Below are 14,276 nucleotides of genomic sequence, written 5' to 3'. Positions count from 1 at the left end.
GTGTGTGTGTGAGAGAGAGAGAGAGAGAGAGAGAGACAGGGAGGGTGTGTGCCAGAGAGCAAGACCCAGTCCGAGGCCGAGATGGGCGCGGAGATAAGAGTAAGCGCAAATGGGGGGCCTTGGCATCCAGCATTGTAGCTAACAGGGGGAGGGGGCGGAAGGGGGAGGGGCTGCACTCCCAGCAGCGCCAGGCCTTTACAGCTTTACTGACCATCTTGGCTTTCCAGAAGACCGTTTCTACCTTTCAACCCTCTGCTTTCCAGCAAGGGGCGCGCTGGCTTGCGCACCGCGGGTGGTACTGGCGTGGTAGGAAGTCCCTGCCAGGCCAGGCAGTGGAGCGCCGCACAGCGCGCCTCGCCGCCTCGGGGCCGCCGCTGGGGCCGTTCCGACCCAGCGCCAGGCCTGCTCCATCGATCTTCGAGCCGAAGATGCGACGGAGCTGGAAGATGGCTCTGTCCGGGGGACTGCGGTGCTGCCGCCGGGTCCTGTCTTGGGTGCCAGTGCTCGTTATCGTCCTTGTCGTGCTCTGGTCCTACTATGCCTACGTCTTTGAGCTCTGCTTGGGTAAGTGGGACTGGGCACCTAAGGCGGGCCAATTGTACTCCCTACCCTCCACACTGGCGTCTCCTTGCGTTCTTAGCCCCCATGCTGCTGTTTTCCCTTCGCTCTCTGGAGAGCTCCAAGTCCCTATTTCACCTCGGGCCTCCCACAATATTTTCTGCGTCTTCCCCTTGGGGTCCCACCATGTTGCCGTCGCCTCCCACCTAGGGTTTCTTACAGTATTTCGTGGCTCTGCCCACAATCATTTTCTGACTTTACCCACTAGGGACCCCCTCCCTTTTCTCCAACAAACATTTAAGCATACTGGGGTCCTCCACCCTGCCCAGCAGAAGAAACAACATAGCCCTTGTCCTTAAATTCCCTCTACCACTAGGAATCTCACCACTGCACCACCATTTTGCCAACCCCGCCTACACCACCAAAACAAAACAAAACCCACTGCTGTCGTCAGGTGGATTCTGACTCATGGCTACCCTACAAGGCAGAGCAGAGCTACCCTCGCACCCCCCACAGTATTTCCATGGAAGCAAAGTATCCCATCTGTCTCCTGCGGAATGACCAGTAGGTTCTAATCCCATGGTTCACAGCTTTAACCACTATGCCACTAGGGTCCCCAATGCCCTCCTATAGCTCACCCAGCAAATCAATTCAGACTCCTACTAATTCTACAGCACCCAGTAGAACTGCTCCTTAGGGTTTTCTGAGACTGTAAATCTTTATGGGAGTGGTCAACCTCATCTTTCTCAAGTAGAGTACCTGGTGGGTTTGAACTGCCCACCTTATGGCTAGCATTCTATTGTTTAGCCTACTGGAGTGTCACATCTCCCACTTGGGACCCCACAGTACACCCTGTCCTAGCCCACTGGGATGCTATCTTTTTATACAATGATATGTCCTCCGTTCTCTTTATCTGTGGGCTTCACCATTTCTCATCTTCTCCAGTTGGGTGGGAGTCCTGTAATGCATCCTGTTCTCTCACACTAGAGCCCCTGCTTAATCCATACTTGAGTTTCCTATAGCCACCTACCTCACTAGTGGAAGAACGCACACTTGTTCCCATTTGCAGCCTGTACCTCATACTAGTGGCCCTGCTTTTGTCACACTCTGGTCTGTACTTGTTCGTGGTCTTCTCACACTAGGACTTGCCTATGCCTTCTGTTTTAGTTGCCTAGTGCCGCTATTACAGGTATGCCACTAGTAGGTGGCTTTAACAAACAAAAAGTTATTTTGTCACAGTTTAGGAATTTATAAATCCCAATCCAGGAGTTTTTCAAGGCTACCTAGGTTCTTATACTACTCACCCACTGCCATTGAGTGGATTCCGACTCATAGAGATCCTATAAGGCAGAGTAGAATTGTTCCTTAGGCTTTCTGAGGCTGTAAATCTTTACAGGAGCAGAAAACCTCATCTTTCTCCCACAACGCAACTGGTGAGTTTGAAACACTGACTTAGTGGCTACCATTCTAAGGCCTAACCCACTATACCGCCAGGACTCTTACTTTTACTATTAGGCACCATAAAAGTCTTCACACCTCCATCCATTACTCAATTCTAAAACCACTCTCACACCTGCACACTTTAGGTATTTATTAGAGTAGTACCCCACTCTCTGTTACCGTGTTCGTTATCTAGTGCTGCTGTAACAGAATACAAGAACGTGACCTTACTCAGCAAATGTATTTTCCCAGTTTAGGAGACAAGTCCGAATCCAGGGCTCCAGCTCTAGGGGAAAGCTTTGTCTCTCTGTGTCTGCTTGGAGGGAAATTCCTTGCTTCTTTTCACTTTCTAGTCATGGGTTGTTTTTTTTTTTGGCAATCACGAAGCATATATCTTCCGCTCCGTTAAGTGGAGATATAACCATAGGTATAAGAATATTGTGAGGAAAAACAACTCTGTCCTTAACATCGTTCTATGTGGTTTCCAACAATCTCTCCCACATCTCTCCAAATGGCCCTGCTAATCTGTTATTCTCATTCTCACCTTCTACAGGCCTCTTCTTCTTTTGGCCCCACATTTCCCCATCTCTTTCCTTTGGGGTTCTAAAATATTCTTTCATCTCCTTTTCCTATTGGATTACACTTGTCCACTAGCATTTTAAACTAGGGAACCCCATCCCTGCCCACTGAGGTTTCTAATGTTATTTCCAACCCTTCCCGAGAGGGTTTTCTTATTCTGTCTTTTAAAGCCACCGCTTTCATAAATTTGGGGGTTCTTCTTGTCTCCTGTCCTGCCACACTGAGAAGCACATCATTCCTTCTGAGTTCATGAAATGGCTTGCCCAGTATATCTTGTTCTTTCAAACTCAGAATTCCATATTTTTTTCTTGACAAGAATTTCAAGACCTTACACCATTTTTACCCATTTGAATTTCCTCTAGACCTTGGCCCTTATCACTTATAGCTTTAGAGTACTCTCATTGAATCCCAAAGATGTTTATATATTGAGTCCCATCTTTTCACCTAAGATTCCTATTTTTTCTTATCTTACCCTTGTTCTATCATATTAAAGAATCCCCATCTCCTCCCACTGAATATTCTACTAGTATTTATTGTCATTTCAGCATTAGAATTCCACTGTGGGAGTCCAGCATGGATCTGCTCACACTAGTACTTTTACTTGTCCGATTCCTTTCATGACTCCTTTATTTGTCAGATCAGGCTCCTTTAACCTTACAAATTATGGATGGGGTACAACTTTCTCTACCCCAAGACCTGAATCCACTTACAACTTCCTTCTCTTTGTTTGCTCTAGGGAGATTACAATTTAACAAAGGCGGCGTGAGATAAACTCACTCTTCCAAAAAAGAATTTTCTTCCCACCAACTTAGAATTTGATTTTTTTCTTGCCTCTTCTTTAGAAATATTATGGGAAATACAGAAAGATATTTTAAACATTAACTCAATTAGTTGTTTTCAAAAATATGAATTTAGGCATATTAAAATATTAATCTGGTTTTGAGGTTCACTAAATCTCCAAGCTTTCGAATGATTGGGAAGTTTTTCCATTTTTAAACTTTACCACTTTTGCTCTTTTGAGTGATTGTTTGAAGAATCAAATGTTCAATTTTATTACTGTGTTATAGACTTTGTTTCTAGAATCAGTGCTATATTGTAACCACTATTAAAATAGTTTATAGTTTGATGGCACATTCTTAAGAGTTTTGCCAAGAATCCCTTTTTTAAATGAATAATTATTCCTTGTAATACTCATATCATACTGATTCAGTGACAGGCAATGTTTTAAGTACTTTAGATATACTAACTCTCTCTATATTAACTCATTGAGTTCTTACAGTAACCATAAAAAGCTGGTACCATTATTATTCCCATTGTGCAAATGTGTAAACTAAGGTGCAAATGAGCAAACTGAGGTAAAGACCACTTTATGATCAGTGAAAATAGTTGACTTTCTATAGTTCTTATTGAATAATGTAATATTTATAGCTGAAGGGAAGTTTCAAGCTTATATTTTAGATTTTATTTGACATATTTGCTGGTTACATGCCAGACACTGTTTGGTTTTTTTTAATACTTTTACTGGGGGGCTCTTACATTTATCACAATCCATACATCCATGCGTTGTGTCAAACACATTTGCACATATGCTGCCATCATCATGTTCAAAGCATTTTCTTTCTACTTGAGCCCTTGCTATCAGCTCCTCATTTCCCCCTCCCTCATGAATTCTTGATAAGCTATAAATTATTATTTTCATATTTTACATCATCCTCTGTCATCCTTCACTCACTTTTCTGTTGTTTGTCCCTCTGGGAGGGGGTTATATGTCAATCCTTGCAATTGATTCACCCTTTCTTTCCCTCATCCTCCTGGTATCTCTACTCTCCTTGTTGGCCCTGAGGGGTTTATCTATCCCGGATTCCCCATGTTTCGGGCTCTTATCTGTAGCAGTGTGTATGCTCTGATCTAATCCGGTTATAAGGCAACATTGAGGTCATGATAGTGGGAGAAGGAAGCATTAAGAACTAGAGGAAAGTTGCATGTTTCATCGGTGCTATACTGCACCCTGACTGGCTCATCTCTTCCCTGTGACCCCTCTGTTAGGGGACGTCCAACCGTCCATAGATGGGCCCTGAGTCTCCACTCCACACACCCCCTTCCCATTTACATTGGGTATGATATTGCTCTGGGTGCCAGACACTGTTTTTAAGTGACCACACACACAAGCGCGCGCGGCACGCGCATGCACGACGTACTTCTTATAACAACCTTATGAAATATGTTGTATTATTATGCCCCTTTCACAGATGAGTAAACTGAAATAAAAACATATTAAGTAATTTGCCTAAGGCCACAGAGCTAAATGGTTATATTAGGTTAACATCCTAAGTAGCCTGGCTCCACAGTTCATACTCTTAATCATTGCACTATCTTAAGTCCCTGCATACTCTCAACTGATACTGATGGAAGAACTATTGACTCACAGACCAAATGCAGCTTGCAAATGTATTTTATTTGTCCTTGGCATATTTTTAAGAATATTTTTTGTCATTTTCTATTATTTTAAAATCAGGAGAATAGAAGTCTTGACTTCCAGTTCTGGATCTACCACTCCATCTTATCATCCTCATTTTACAATCTTTTGGTTGGATTTCAGAAAGGCTAAATGAACATTTAAAGTTGCATATGTAGTAAATAGAGGAGATACAATTGGAATTTAAGATACTGAAGGCCACAGCTTTTCCTTTACAACCAAATTAAAAGGATTGCGTTTCAATATGATGTTAAAGTGATATTAAGAAACTAATGTCTTTCTAGGAATAACACCAGATGCCTTCTCCCTGATGTCAAATTAGAGCTAATACAAAAGTGGGATTTGTGTCTCTGGATTTGGATTGTATCTCTAGCTAGTAGACTATTTCAAGGTTCCTATCACTCTCCACCTCAGTTGCCTCAAATGGTCCTTGATTACGGAGTTGCTTATTCCAACCAGAAATACTTCCTTACCACTCCCCCAAACAAAAAGAAAACAAAAATCCACCGCCAACAAGTGGATTCTGACAGTGTTTCTGAGGCTATAAATCTTATCTGAAGCAGCAAACCTCATATTTTACCTACAAAATGTCCTGTGGATTTGAAGTTCCATCACCCCTAAAATAAATTTCATACCTATTACGTAGTAATTACCCATTCTCCCGCCCTAACTCACCTAGTCCTGGAGACTAAGATTAAAACAGATGAATGTCCCCATTCTTAGCCCCTACTATATGCAAAGCATTTTGTGAGATTTAAATAATATATGCATGACAGGCATGCATCCTTTTCCACAACATATTTTAAGAGCTATTTAGTCCATTGGTATCACTATTTCTAATGAATCAAAGGGTTCTGTTTGGTTTAGAATAAGAGGGTTGAAGTCATAGAAAAGAAAGAAATAATTTTCAATTTTTTAAATTGGGGGAAAACTCAAATAGCATAAATCAAACTACTTGAAGGTGTTGACATTTCATACATCTATGTAAGCCCCAGCCATTTTCTTCATTCTCAAAAGAAATTTCATACCCACTAAGTAATCATTTCTTATTCTCCCTCCCTACTCCCCCAGTCTTGGCAAGAGTTTTTTCTGTTCTGTCTGGCAGATTTACTCATTTTATATATTTCATATGATGGACCATGCAGTCTGCATTCTGTTGCTATTTTTCACTAGTTATCATAATGTTCTCAATCACATCCATGTTATAACATTGAATAATATTCCTTTGTACGGATTTGCCACATTTTGTTTATCCACCCATTAGTTGATAAACATTTGGGTTGTTTCCTCTTTTTTGCACTTCTGAAAAGTCCATCGGTAAGCATAGGTGTTCAAGTATTTGTTTAAATATCTGTTTTCAGTTCTTTGGGAGTAGGGAGGGGATTGTTAGAACCTGTAATAATTCTAGGTTTAACTTTATAAGGAACCACCCACATATTTTCCACAGGAGCTGGACCATTTTACATTCTCACCAGCAATCTATTAGACTTCCAATTTCTCCATATTGTCTCCAACACTTAATTTTATGTTTATTATGATTATTTTTAAAAATAATTTTATTGGGGGCTCGTACAACCCTTATCACAATCCATACATCCATCCACTGGGTCAAGCACATTTGTACATTTGTTGCTATCATCATTTTCAAAACATTTTCTTTCTACTTGAGCTGTTGGTATCAGCTTCTCATTTTTCCCCTCCTTATCCCACACTCCCTCATGAACCCTTGATAATTTATAAATTATGGTTATTTTTTCATGTCTTCCACTGACCTATGTCTTCCTTCACCCACTTTTCTGTTGTCCAGCACCCTGGGAGTGGGTTATATGTATATCATTGTGATTGGTTCTCCCTTTCTACCTCCATCTTCCCTCCTGGTATGGCTATTCTCAATATTGGTTGTGAGGGGTTTATCTGTCCTGGATTCCCTGTGTTTCCAGCTCTTATCTGTACCCATGTACATGCTCTGGTCTAGCCAGATTTGTAAGGTAGAATTGGGGGTCATGATAGTTGGGGGTGGGGGTAGGAAGCATCAAAGAGCTAGAGGAATGTTGTATGTTTCATTGGTGCTGTACTGCACCCTGACTGGCTTGTCTCCTCCCCATGACCCTACTGTAAAGGGATGACCAATTGTCTACAGATGGGCTTTGAGTCCATTATTATTCCTACCATCAAAGTGGGTATAAAATAGTATATCATTGTATTTTTGATTTGCATTTCTCTAACAACCAATCATTTTGAAAACATTTTTTTCCTTCCTGAACTTTTTGACATAAGCTCCTTTTAACCCTGACCCAGACCACTGTACCTCTCAGAAACCCTTATTCAATTTGCCGTCCAGGTAATTTCATCATTCCTGGGTTTCATATACCAAAAAATAGAAAAAAAATATAACAAACAATTCAAGATGATCACCCCAATGACTTAACACATCTAAGATAAACTACAATAATTGAGTTTTAATTGTTTATATGCATATCCTAGATACTTCACCTTTTCTGTCTTTTTAAAAAATCATTTTATTGGGAGCTCTTACAGATATTAAAACACTCTATATTTCAATTCAACCAAGTATAATTATAAAATTACTGCCACCATAAGTATCAAAACATTTTCTTTCTTCTTGAACTCTTTGATATAAGCTCCCCTTCATACCTGCCCTCCCCCACCTTACCCCACAGGATCCCTTAATATATTACTATTATTATTATTATTGCTGTATCTTACACCATCCAATATATCCGTTCACCTATAATTCGTTCCCGTCGAGTGGGGTTATACAGTCATCCTTGTGGTTGGTTGGACCCCCCCCTTCCTGTACCCTCAGGGAATTATTACCCCCGTTACTATTTCTGAAGGGTTTATCTCTCTTGGATTTCATGTATCTTAATTATACAAATAACCATCAACAGGTTTAACAAGATTAATGAGGTATAACTAAGACCAAAACAGTAAGGGGAGGAAATATTAAAGAACTAGAGGAGAGTTATGTGTTTCACCAGTGCTACACTGCACCCTGGATATATCATCCCGTCTATGTGGCCCTTCTATGAGAAACTGTACAATTATCTTATAGGTGGCTTTTGGGTCTCCACTTTGTCTATGCTCCTTCACAGCAATTTGATTGCTTGTTTTTGAACTTCTGGTATAAGTTCCCGTCGACACCTCATGATCACACAGGCTGGTGTGGTTCTTCCATGTGGGCTTTGTTGCTTCCCTGCTACATGGTCACTTGTTTAATTTCAAGCCTCTAAGACCCCAGATGCTATATTGTCTTTTAAAATAATTTTATCGTTGGCTCTTATAAGATTTCATGCATCAATTGTATCAAGTATATTTGTACTTAAGTTGCCATCATCATTTCTTAAACATTTTTATTGATGGTTCTTACAGCTCTTGTAACAATCCATACATCAATTGTTGGAATCACATTTGTACATGTGTTGCCATCATTATTTTCTAGACATTTACTTTCTCTCGATCCCTAGGTGTCAGCTCCTCTTCCCCCATCCCCTCCACCCTCGTGGCCCCTTGATAAATTATAAAATATTATCTTCATAACTTACACCTACCACTGTCTTTCTTTCCCGATGGTTTCTGTTGTTTGTCCCCCAGGGGGAAGGGTGTGGTTATGTGTTGATCATTGGGATCGATTCCCTCTTCCTCCCATCCTCCCCACACCTTCCCTGTACCCTCCTGGTATCACTACTCCCATTCCTGCTCCTAGATTCTGTATTTTGTGAGCTTTTATGCCTTACCTGTATCTGTGTACATGCTTCAATCTAGCCCACAGTGAAAGGCAGTACTGGGCTCATGATAGTGGGGTTAGGTGAGGAAACCTCAAGGAACCAGAGGAATATTGTGTGTTTCATCAGTGCTTTACTGCACCCTGATTGACTCATCCCATCCCTGTGACCCCTCTGTGAGGGCATGTCCCATTGTCTGCAGATGGGCTTTGGGTATCTGCTCCGATACCCCTCATTCTCAACAATATGAATTATTTGTTTGCTTGTTTTTGATCTTCTGATGCCTGTTACCCAGTCCCGGTCGACACCTCATGTTTGCACAGGCTGGTGTGCTTCTTCCATGTGGGCTTGTTGTTTCCTAAATCATGCTGAAGCCAGTAATATTTTCACTACCAAAATGAATTCTAAATCCAAATTAACAAATTGAAATCTGGTACAGTCTTGTGCACTTTGTCTAGTTTTTCATGAATTTCTGTCTTAGGCACTGTCGCTTTCTCAGGGTGGTTATAATTTTGATGGTTCTCAATTGATTAATTTACTTTTCTTTTGTTGCTTGTGCTTTTGGTATCATAGTTATAAATCCATTGCCAAATAAAAAGTCATGAAGACTTACCCATATGTTTTTTTCTTCTAATCGTTATTTAATTTTAAATTTGTTACATATTTTATATGTTGTTAGGTAATGGTCCAACCCCATTCTTTTGCATATGGATATCCAGTTGGTGTTCAACAACACCAATTGTTGAAGACAATTGTTTCTCCATTGAATGGAATTGGCACCCTTATTGAAAATCAGGTGACCATATATGTGTGGGTTTATTTCTCAATAAGAATTACCAAGAATGCCCAAAATGTAGAGATTGATCTAATTCCCACTTCTTCACTTCTCAATCATAACTGCCACCACTCTCCTAATTAGCAGACAAATTCTACATTTTTAATGGTAGTGACTTGGAGCAAGGTCCTATCTCACAGGTTTAAAGGACACTATCCTTTAGACTAGTGGTTCTCAATCTTGTTAATGCCGCGACCCTTTAATATAGTTCCTCATGTTCTAGTGACCACCCCCAACCATAAAATTATTTTAATTGCTACTTCATAACTGCAATTTTGCTGCTGTTATGAATTAGGCAACCCCTGTGAAAGGGTAGTTTGAACCCCCCAAAGGGGTTGCGACCCACAGGTTGAGAACTGCTGCTTTAGACAGTCATATAAGCATATGCCATCCACAATATTGGAGGTCCACATAACACCCTCATGTTCACTTACTGATCCCCCTTTACCTTTGATTTTTATCATTCACCCCCCAAATTCACAAAATATAGGGAAAGCACTATACGAGGGGTTACTCCCCCCAAAAAACCTCTGAAATGTGCTGGGCAGAGCACAGCTTTTGTAGTTTGCATTTTCCCCACTAGGCAAGCATGGAATAACTTGCTCTGAGATAGTGCTCCCAGTGGCGTCATCTGGGAAGGTTCTCTCTGGTCACAGTGAATATTTTCATAAAAGCAGTTTCACTTGAACCTCATATTTTTTGTGATGACTAATTTAAGAGAACAGTGTGCAGCTGTGAAATTTTGTTTCCTGCTTGGGAAGATTGTCCCAGACACTATTGGGATGTTAAACACAGCTTACAAGGACAGTGCTATGGGAAAAACTCAAGTGTATGAGTGGTTTTCACATTTCATAAATGGCAAAATGTCAATTGATGACAAACCTTGTCCTGGAAGTCTGCCTGCTTCCCAAATTGATAAAAATGTGAACAAAATTTGTGCACTTGTGCTTAAATACTGACAGCAATTCATTGAAGAGATGGGGAAATTATCTAGCCTATCTTAGATCTAGGTTCAATGAATTTTAATGGAAGATTTGGCAATGAGAAGGGTTGTTGAGAAATTTGTGCCACGGGTTCTGACTGACCAGGAAAAAGAGTGTCGGGTAGAAACACGCTGTTCTTTGAAATAATAGCTTCGAAGTGATCCAGACTTTTTCTAAGATCATTATTAGTGACCAGACATGGTGCTTTTCTTAAGACTCCGTATACCTTTAGGACCCCAGATGCTATATATTTTGCTAGCCGGGCACCATGGCTTGATGATAAACCCACAGTCATCTAGCTGAGAAGCAACAAAGTCCACATGGAAGAAGTACACCAGCCTATGTGAGCATGAGGTGTTGATAGGATCAGGTATCAGGCATCAAAGACCCAGAACAAAAATTATATCATTGTTAATGAGGGTAGAGTGGAGACCCAAAACCCATCTGTAGACAATTGGACATCTCCTTATAAAAGGGTTGCGGGGAGGAGATGAGCCAGTCAATGTGCAGTATAGCACTGAGGAAACATACAACTTTCCTCTAGTTCTTTAATGCTTCCCCCACCTACTATCATGACCCCAATTCTACCTTACAAATCTGGCTATGCCCGAGCATGTACACTGATACAGATAAGAGCTGGAAACACAGGAATCCAGGACCAATAAATCCCTCAAGAACAATATTGAGAGTAGCCATACCAGGAGGGTAAGGGGACGGTCAGGGGATAAAGGGGAAACAGATCACAATGATTGATATATAACCCCCTCCCAGGGGGATGGACAACAGAAAAGTGGTTGAAGGGAGACATAGGTCAGTGGAAGATATGAAAAATAATACTAATTTATAAATTACCAAGGGTCCATGAGGGATGGAGGAAGGGGGAAATGAGAAGGTGATACCAAGGGTTCAAGTAGAAAGAAAATGTTTTGAAAATGATGATGACAACAAATGTACAAATGTGCTTGACACAATGGATAGATGCATGGATTGTGATAAGAGGTGTATGAGCCCCCCATAAAGTACAAGAGTTTAAAAACTAAACAAAATAAAAAAGGCTCTGAATGCACACATCAGTTAAGCCAGTGGAAGATGCCACCGTCACCTCACCCCAAAAAAGCTCATCAAGTGAAATCAAAGATCAAGACAATGGTAATTATTTTCATGTGAGGGGGATAGTGCATTTGTAGTTTATTCCACCAGGTCAGACTGTTAATCAAATTCTATTTAGAGTTCGAAAAAGATTGCATAACAGTCTGTGACTAAAAAGACCTGATTTGTGGCAGCTGGGGGACTGGTTTTGCCACCATGACAATGTACTTGCTCATGTAATCATCTCATTGTTCTAGTGTTTTGGCAAAATACAGCATGTCTCTCTTGCCCCATGCACCTGACTTCACTCTGCAACTTCTTTTTGTTTCTGTGAATGAAGAGGGACATGAAAGGACAGTGATTTGACTACATAGAAGAGGTGAAGAAAAAAAACGAGGAAAGTGCTGTCAGACATCCCTACAGATGAGTTTGAAAAATGTTTTCAAGGATGGACTTGCGGGTTTGAGAAATGTACTCAGTGTAATGGAGAGTACTTTGGAGGTGATAAGGTTGTTTTGTAAAAAAATGTAGATACATAGCTTTGGGGGAAAATACCAGTCTTGGGGGGGTTCCCTCTCTTACTTATGATTATCCATTTATTATAGTAAAATCATACAAAACAGGGTCATGATAAGACAGGCACATATTGTGAAGCCTGGGGGAATCCCCAATCCAGAGTTTCTGTGTCTTAAAGAGAGTACATCATCCTCTTTTTACCAACCAGGAAGTTCTCTAAAGTTCTGGACTTTATTGGCCACTCCTTCAGGAGAGATTAAATCATGCCTCCTGAGGCAGGTTGATATTGACCTCCCAGGATAGTATTTTCTCATCTGACTAGCCCCATTCACCTATACAAATCCTCAGTAGGGCACAGAAAATCCAAAACCAAGGCATCTATTATGAATTGAAGTGTAGTCTCTCAATATATGTATCTTCAAAATTTATTACACAGCCACAGTATTCAATATAGCCTAATAGTAGCACAATGATAATTTCATAGACCAATGGAACAAAGAAGAAAGCTCCAGTACAAATCCATCCACTTATAGGGAAATACCCCCACTTGTCTGTCAATTTGTTGTACTGTGGTGGCTTGTGTGTGGCTGTGATGCTGGAAACTTTGTCACTGGCATTTCAAGTGCCAGCAGTGTCACCCAAAGTGAACAGGTGTCAGTGGAGCCTCCAGACAAAGAGCAATGAAGACCATGAAGAAGGACACGGCTCCACACTTCTGAGGAAGAAGTTGCTGAAAACCTTAAGCATAGATAGCTTTTAAGCATTTTCAAATATTGAATCCTGAATGAACGAAGCAGAACACCACTAGAGATACTGTTATCAGATGGGCCCCTCAGGTCTGAGAGCAATCAAAATGTGACTGAAGAGGAGATAATTTTTTAGAGGGGAGTCAACCAGGGTGATGTGAGTCCGGTAAGCTTATGGGTATGGAGCCTTCGTAATCGTCATTTGCTGATGAGGCACAACTCAGAAAGTAAAGCAAAAACATCTGAAAAAAATTATCTCATGATGGAACATATCCTGGCGCACCAAGCTCCAAAGACAATATTCCTGTTCAGCGCAGCCAATGCATAGAGAGGGCCATAGAGCCATCCCCACCACAACACGTCCCTCACTGAACCAAAGCACTATGGGGGTCAACACTGGAGACACAGTGTGGGAATTGCAACCGATCTGACCCCATCGCACTGGGGCAAAACACTAAGGGCATGCAACAGAGCACCAAGGGGAACAAAGTAATAAAGTCCCCAGAGAATACCAAAAATAGACTTTGGGGCCACAGTGTGGCACCCCATCCAACTCGACTGGAAAACACTCCTAAAGGGCAACAAACAGACCTGGAATTATTTATAGGCTTTTCCTTTTTTGTCATTGTGGTTTTTTGGTTGTTGTTATTTTGGTTTTTGTTTTGTCTTTTTTTGTTGTTTTGTTTGGCTTTGTCTTATTTTTGTGCTTATTATTGTTTCTGAATATCTATTTAGATAAGATAGGCTGGACAAACAATCCTGAGGAGAATAAAGGGACCAGCAGTTCTAGGGGGACACGGGAGACGGGGGAGACGGGGGAAAGGAAGGAGGGTGTCAACCAACCCAGGGGCAAGGGAACAGCAAGTGATCTAAAATCAATTGGGAGAAGAGCGTAGGATACCTGGTGGGGCTTGATCAAGGGCAATGTAACCTAGAAGAATTACTGAAACCCAATGAAGGCCGAATGTGATAGTAGGACAAGAGAAAAGTAAAAGGAAATAGAGGGAAGAACTAGGAAGAAAAGGACATTTATAGAGATCTAAATACAGGCATGTACATATGTAAATATATATTTAAAGTGATAGGAAAATAGATCTTTGTTCCTATATTTATATGTTAAGTATTAAGGTAGCAGATGGACATTAGGCCTCCACTCAAGTATTCCCTCATTGCACGAAAACTGTGTTAAAACAATTTGACATTCTATGATGCTCACCTTCCCGACACAATCGCTGAAGACAAAATGGGTGCATAAGCAATATGGTGAAGAAAGCTAATGATGCCCGGGTATCAAAAGATATAGTGTCT

The 14,276-nt window shown here is 41.0% G+C and overlaps 1 protein-coding gene across 2 annotated transcripts in view; it reads left to right on the top strand.

The window, feature by feature from the left end:
* Positions 1-222: 222 nt before the first annotated feature.
* The window catches only part of ZDHHC15 (zDHHC palmitoyltransferase 15), a 174,296-nt gene continuing 160,242 nt past the window's right edge, over positions 223-14,276 (top strand). For both annotated transcript variants that reach the window (XR_012781146.1, XM_075539114.1), the window contains exon 1: positions 223-564. Coding sequence is in view for 1 of the 2 variants with exons in the window: in XM_075539114.1 (XP_075395229.1) it covers positions 429-564 (136 nt within the window). In the remaining variant the exon portion in view is untranslated. The remainder of the gene's footprint in view (positions 565-14,276) is intronic.

The sequence above is a fragment of the Tenrec ecaudatus genome, chromosome X, assembly GCF_050624435.1.
Source record: "Tenrec ecaudatus isolate mTenEca1 chromosome X, mTenEca1.hap1, whole genome shotgun sequence".
Classification (NCBI taxonomy): Eukaryota; Metazoa; Chordata; class Mammalia; order Afrosoricida; family Tenrecidae; genus Tenrec; species Tenrec ecaudatus.
This window is presented reverse-complemented; position numbering and strand designations above follow the sequence as displayed.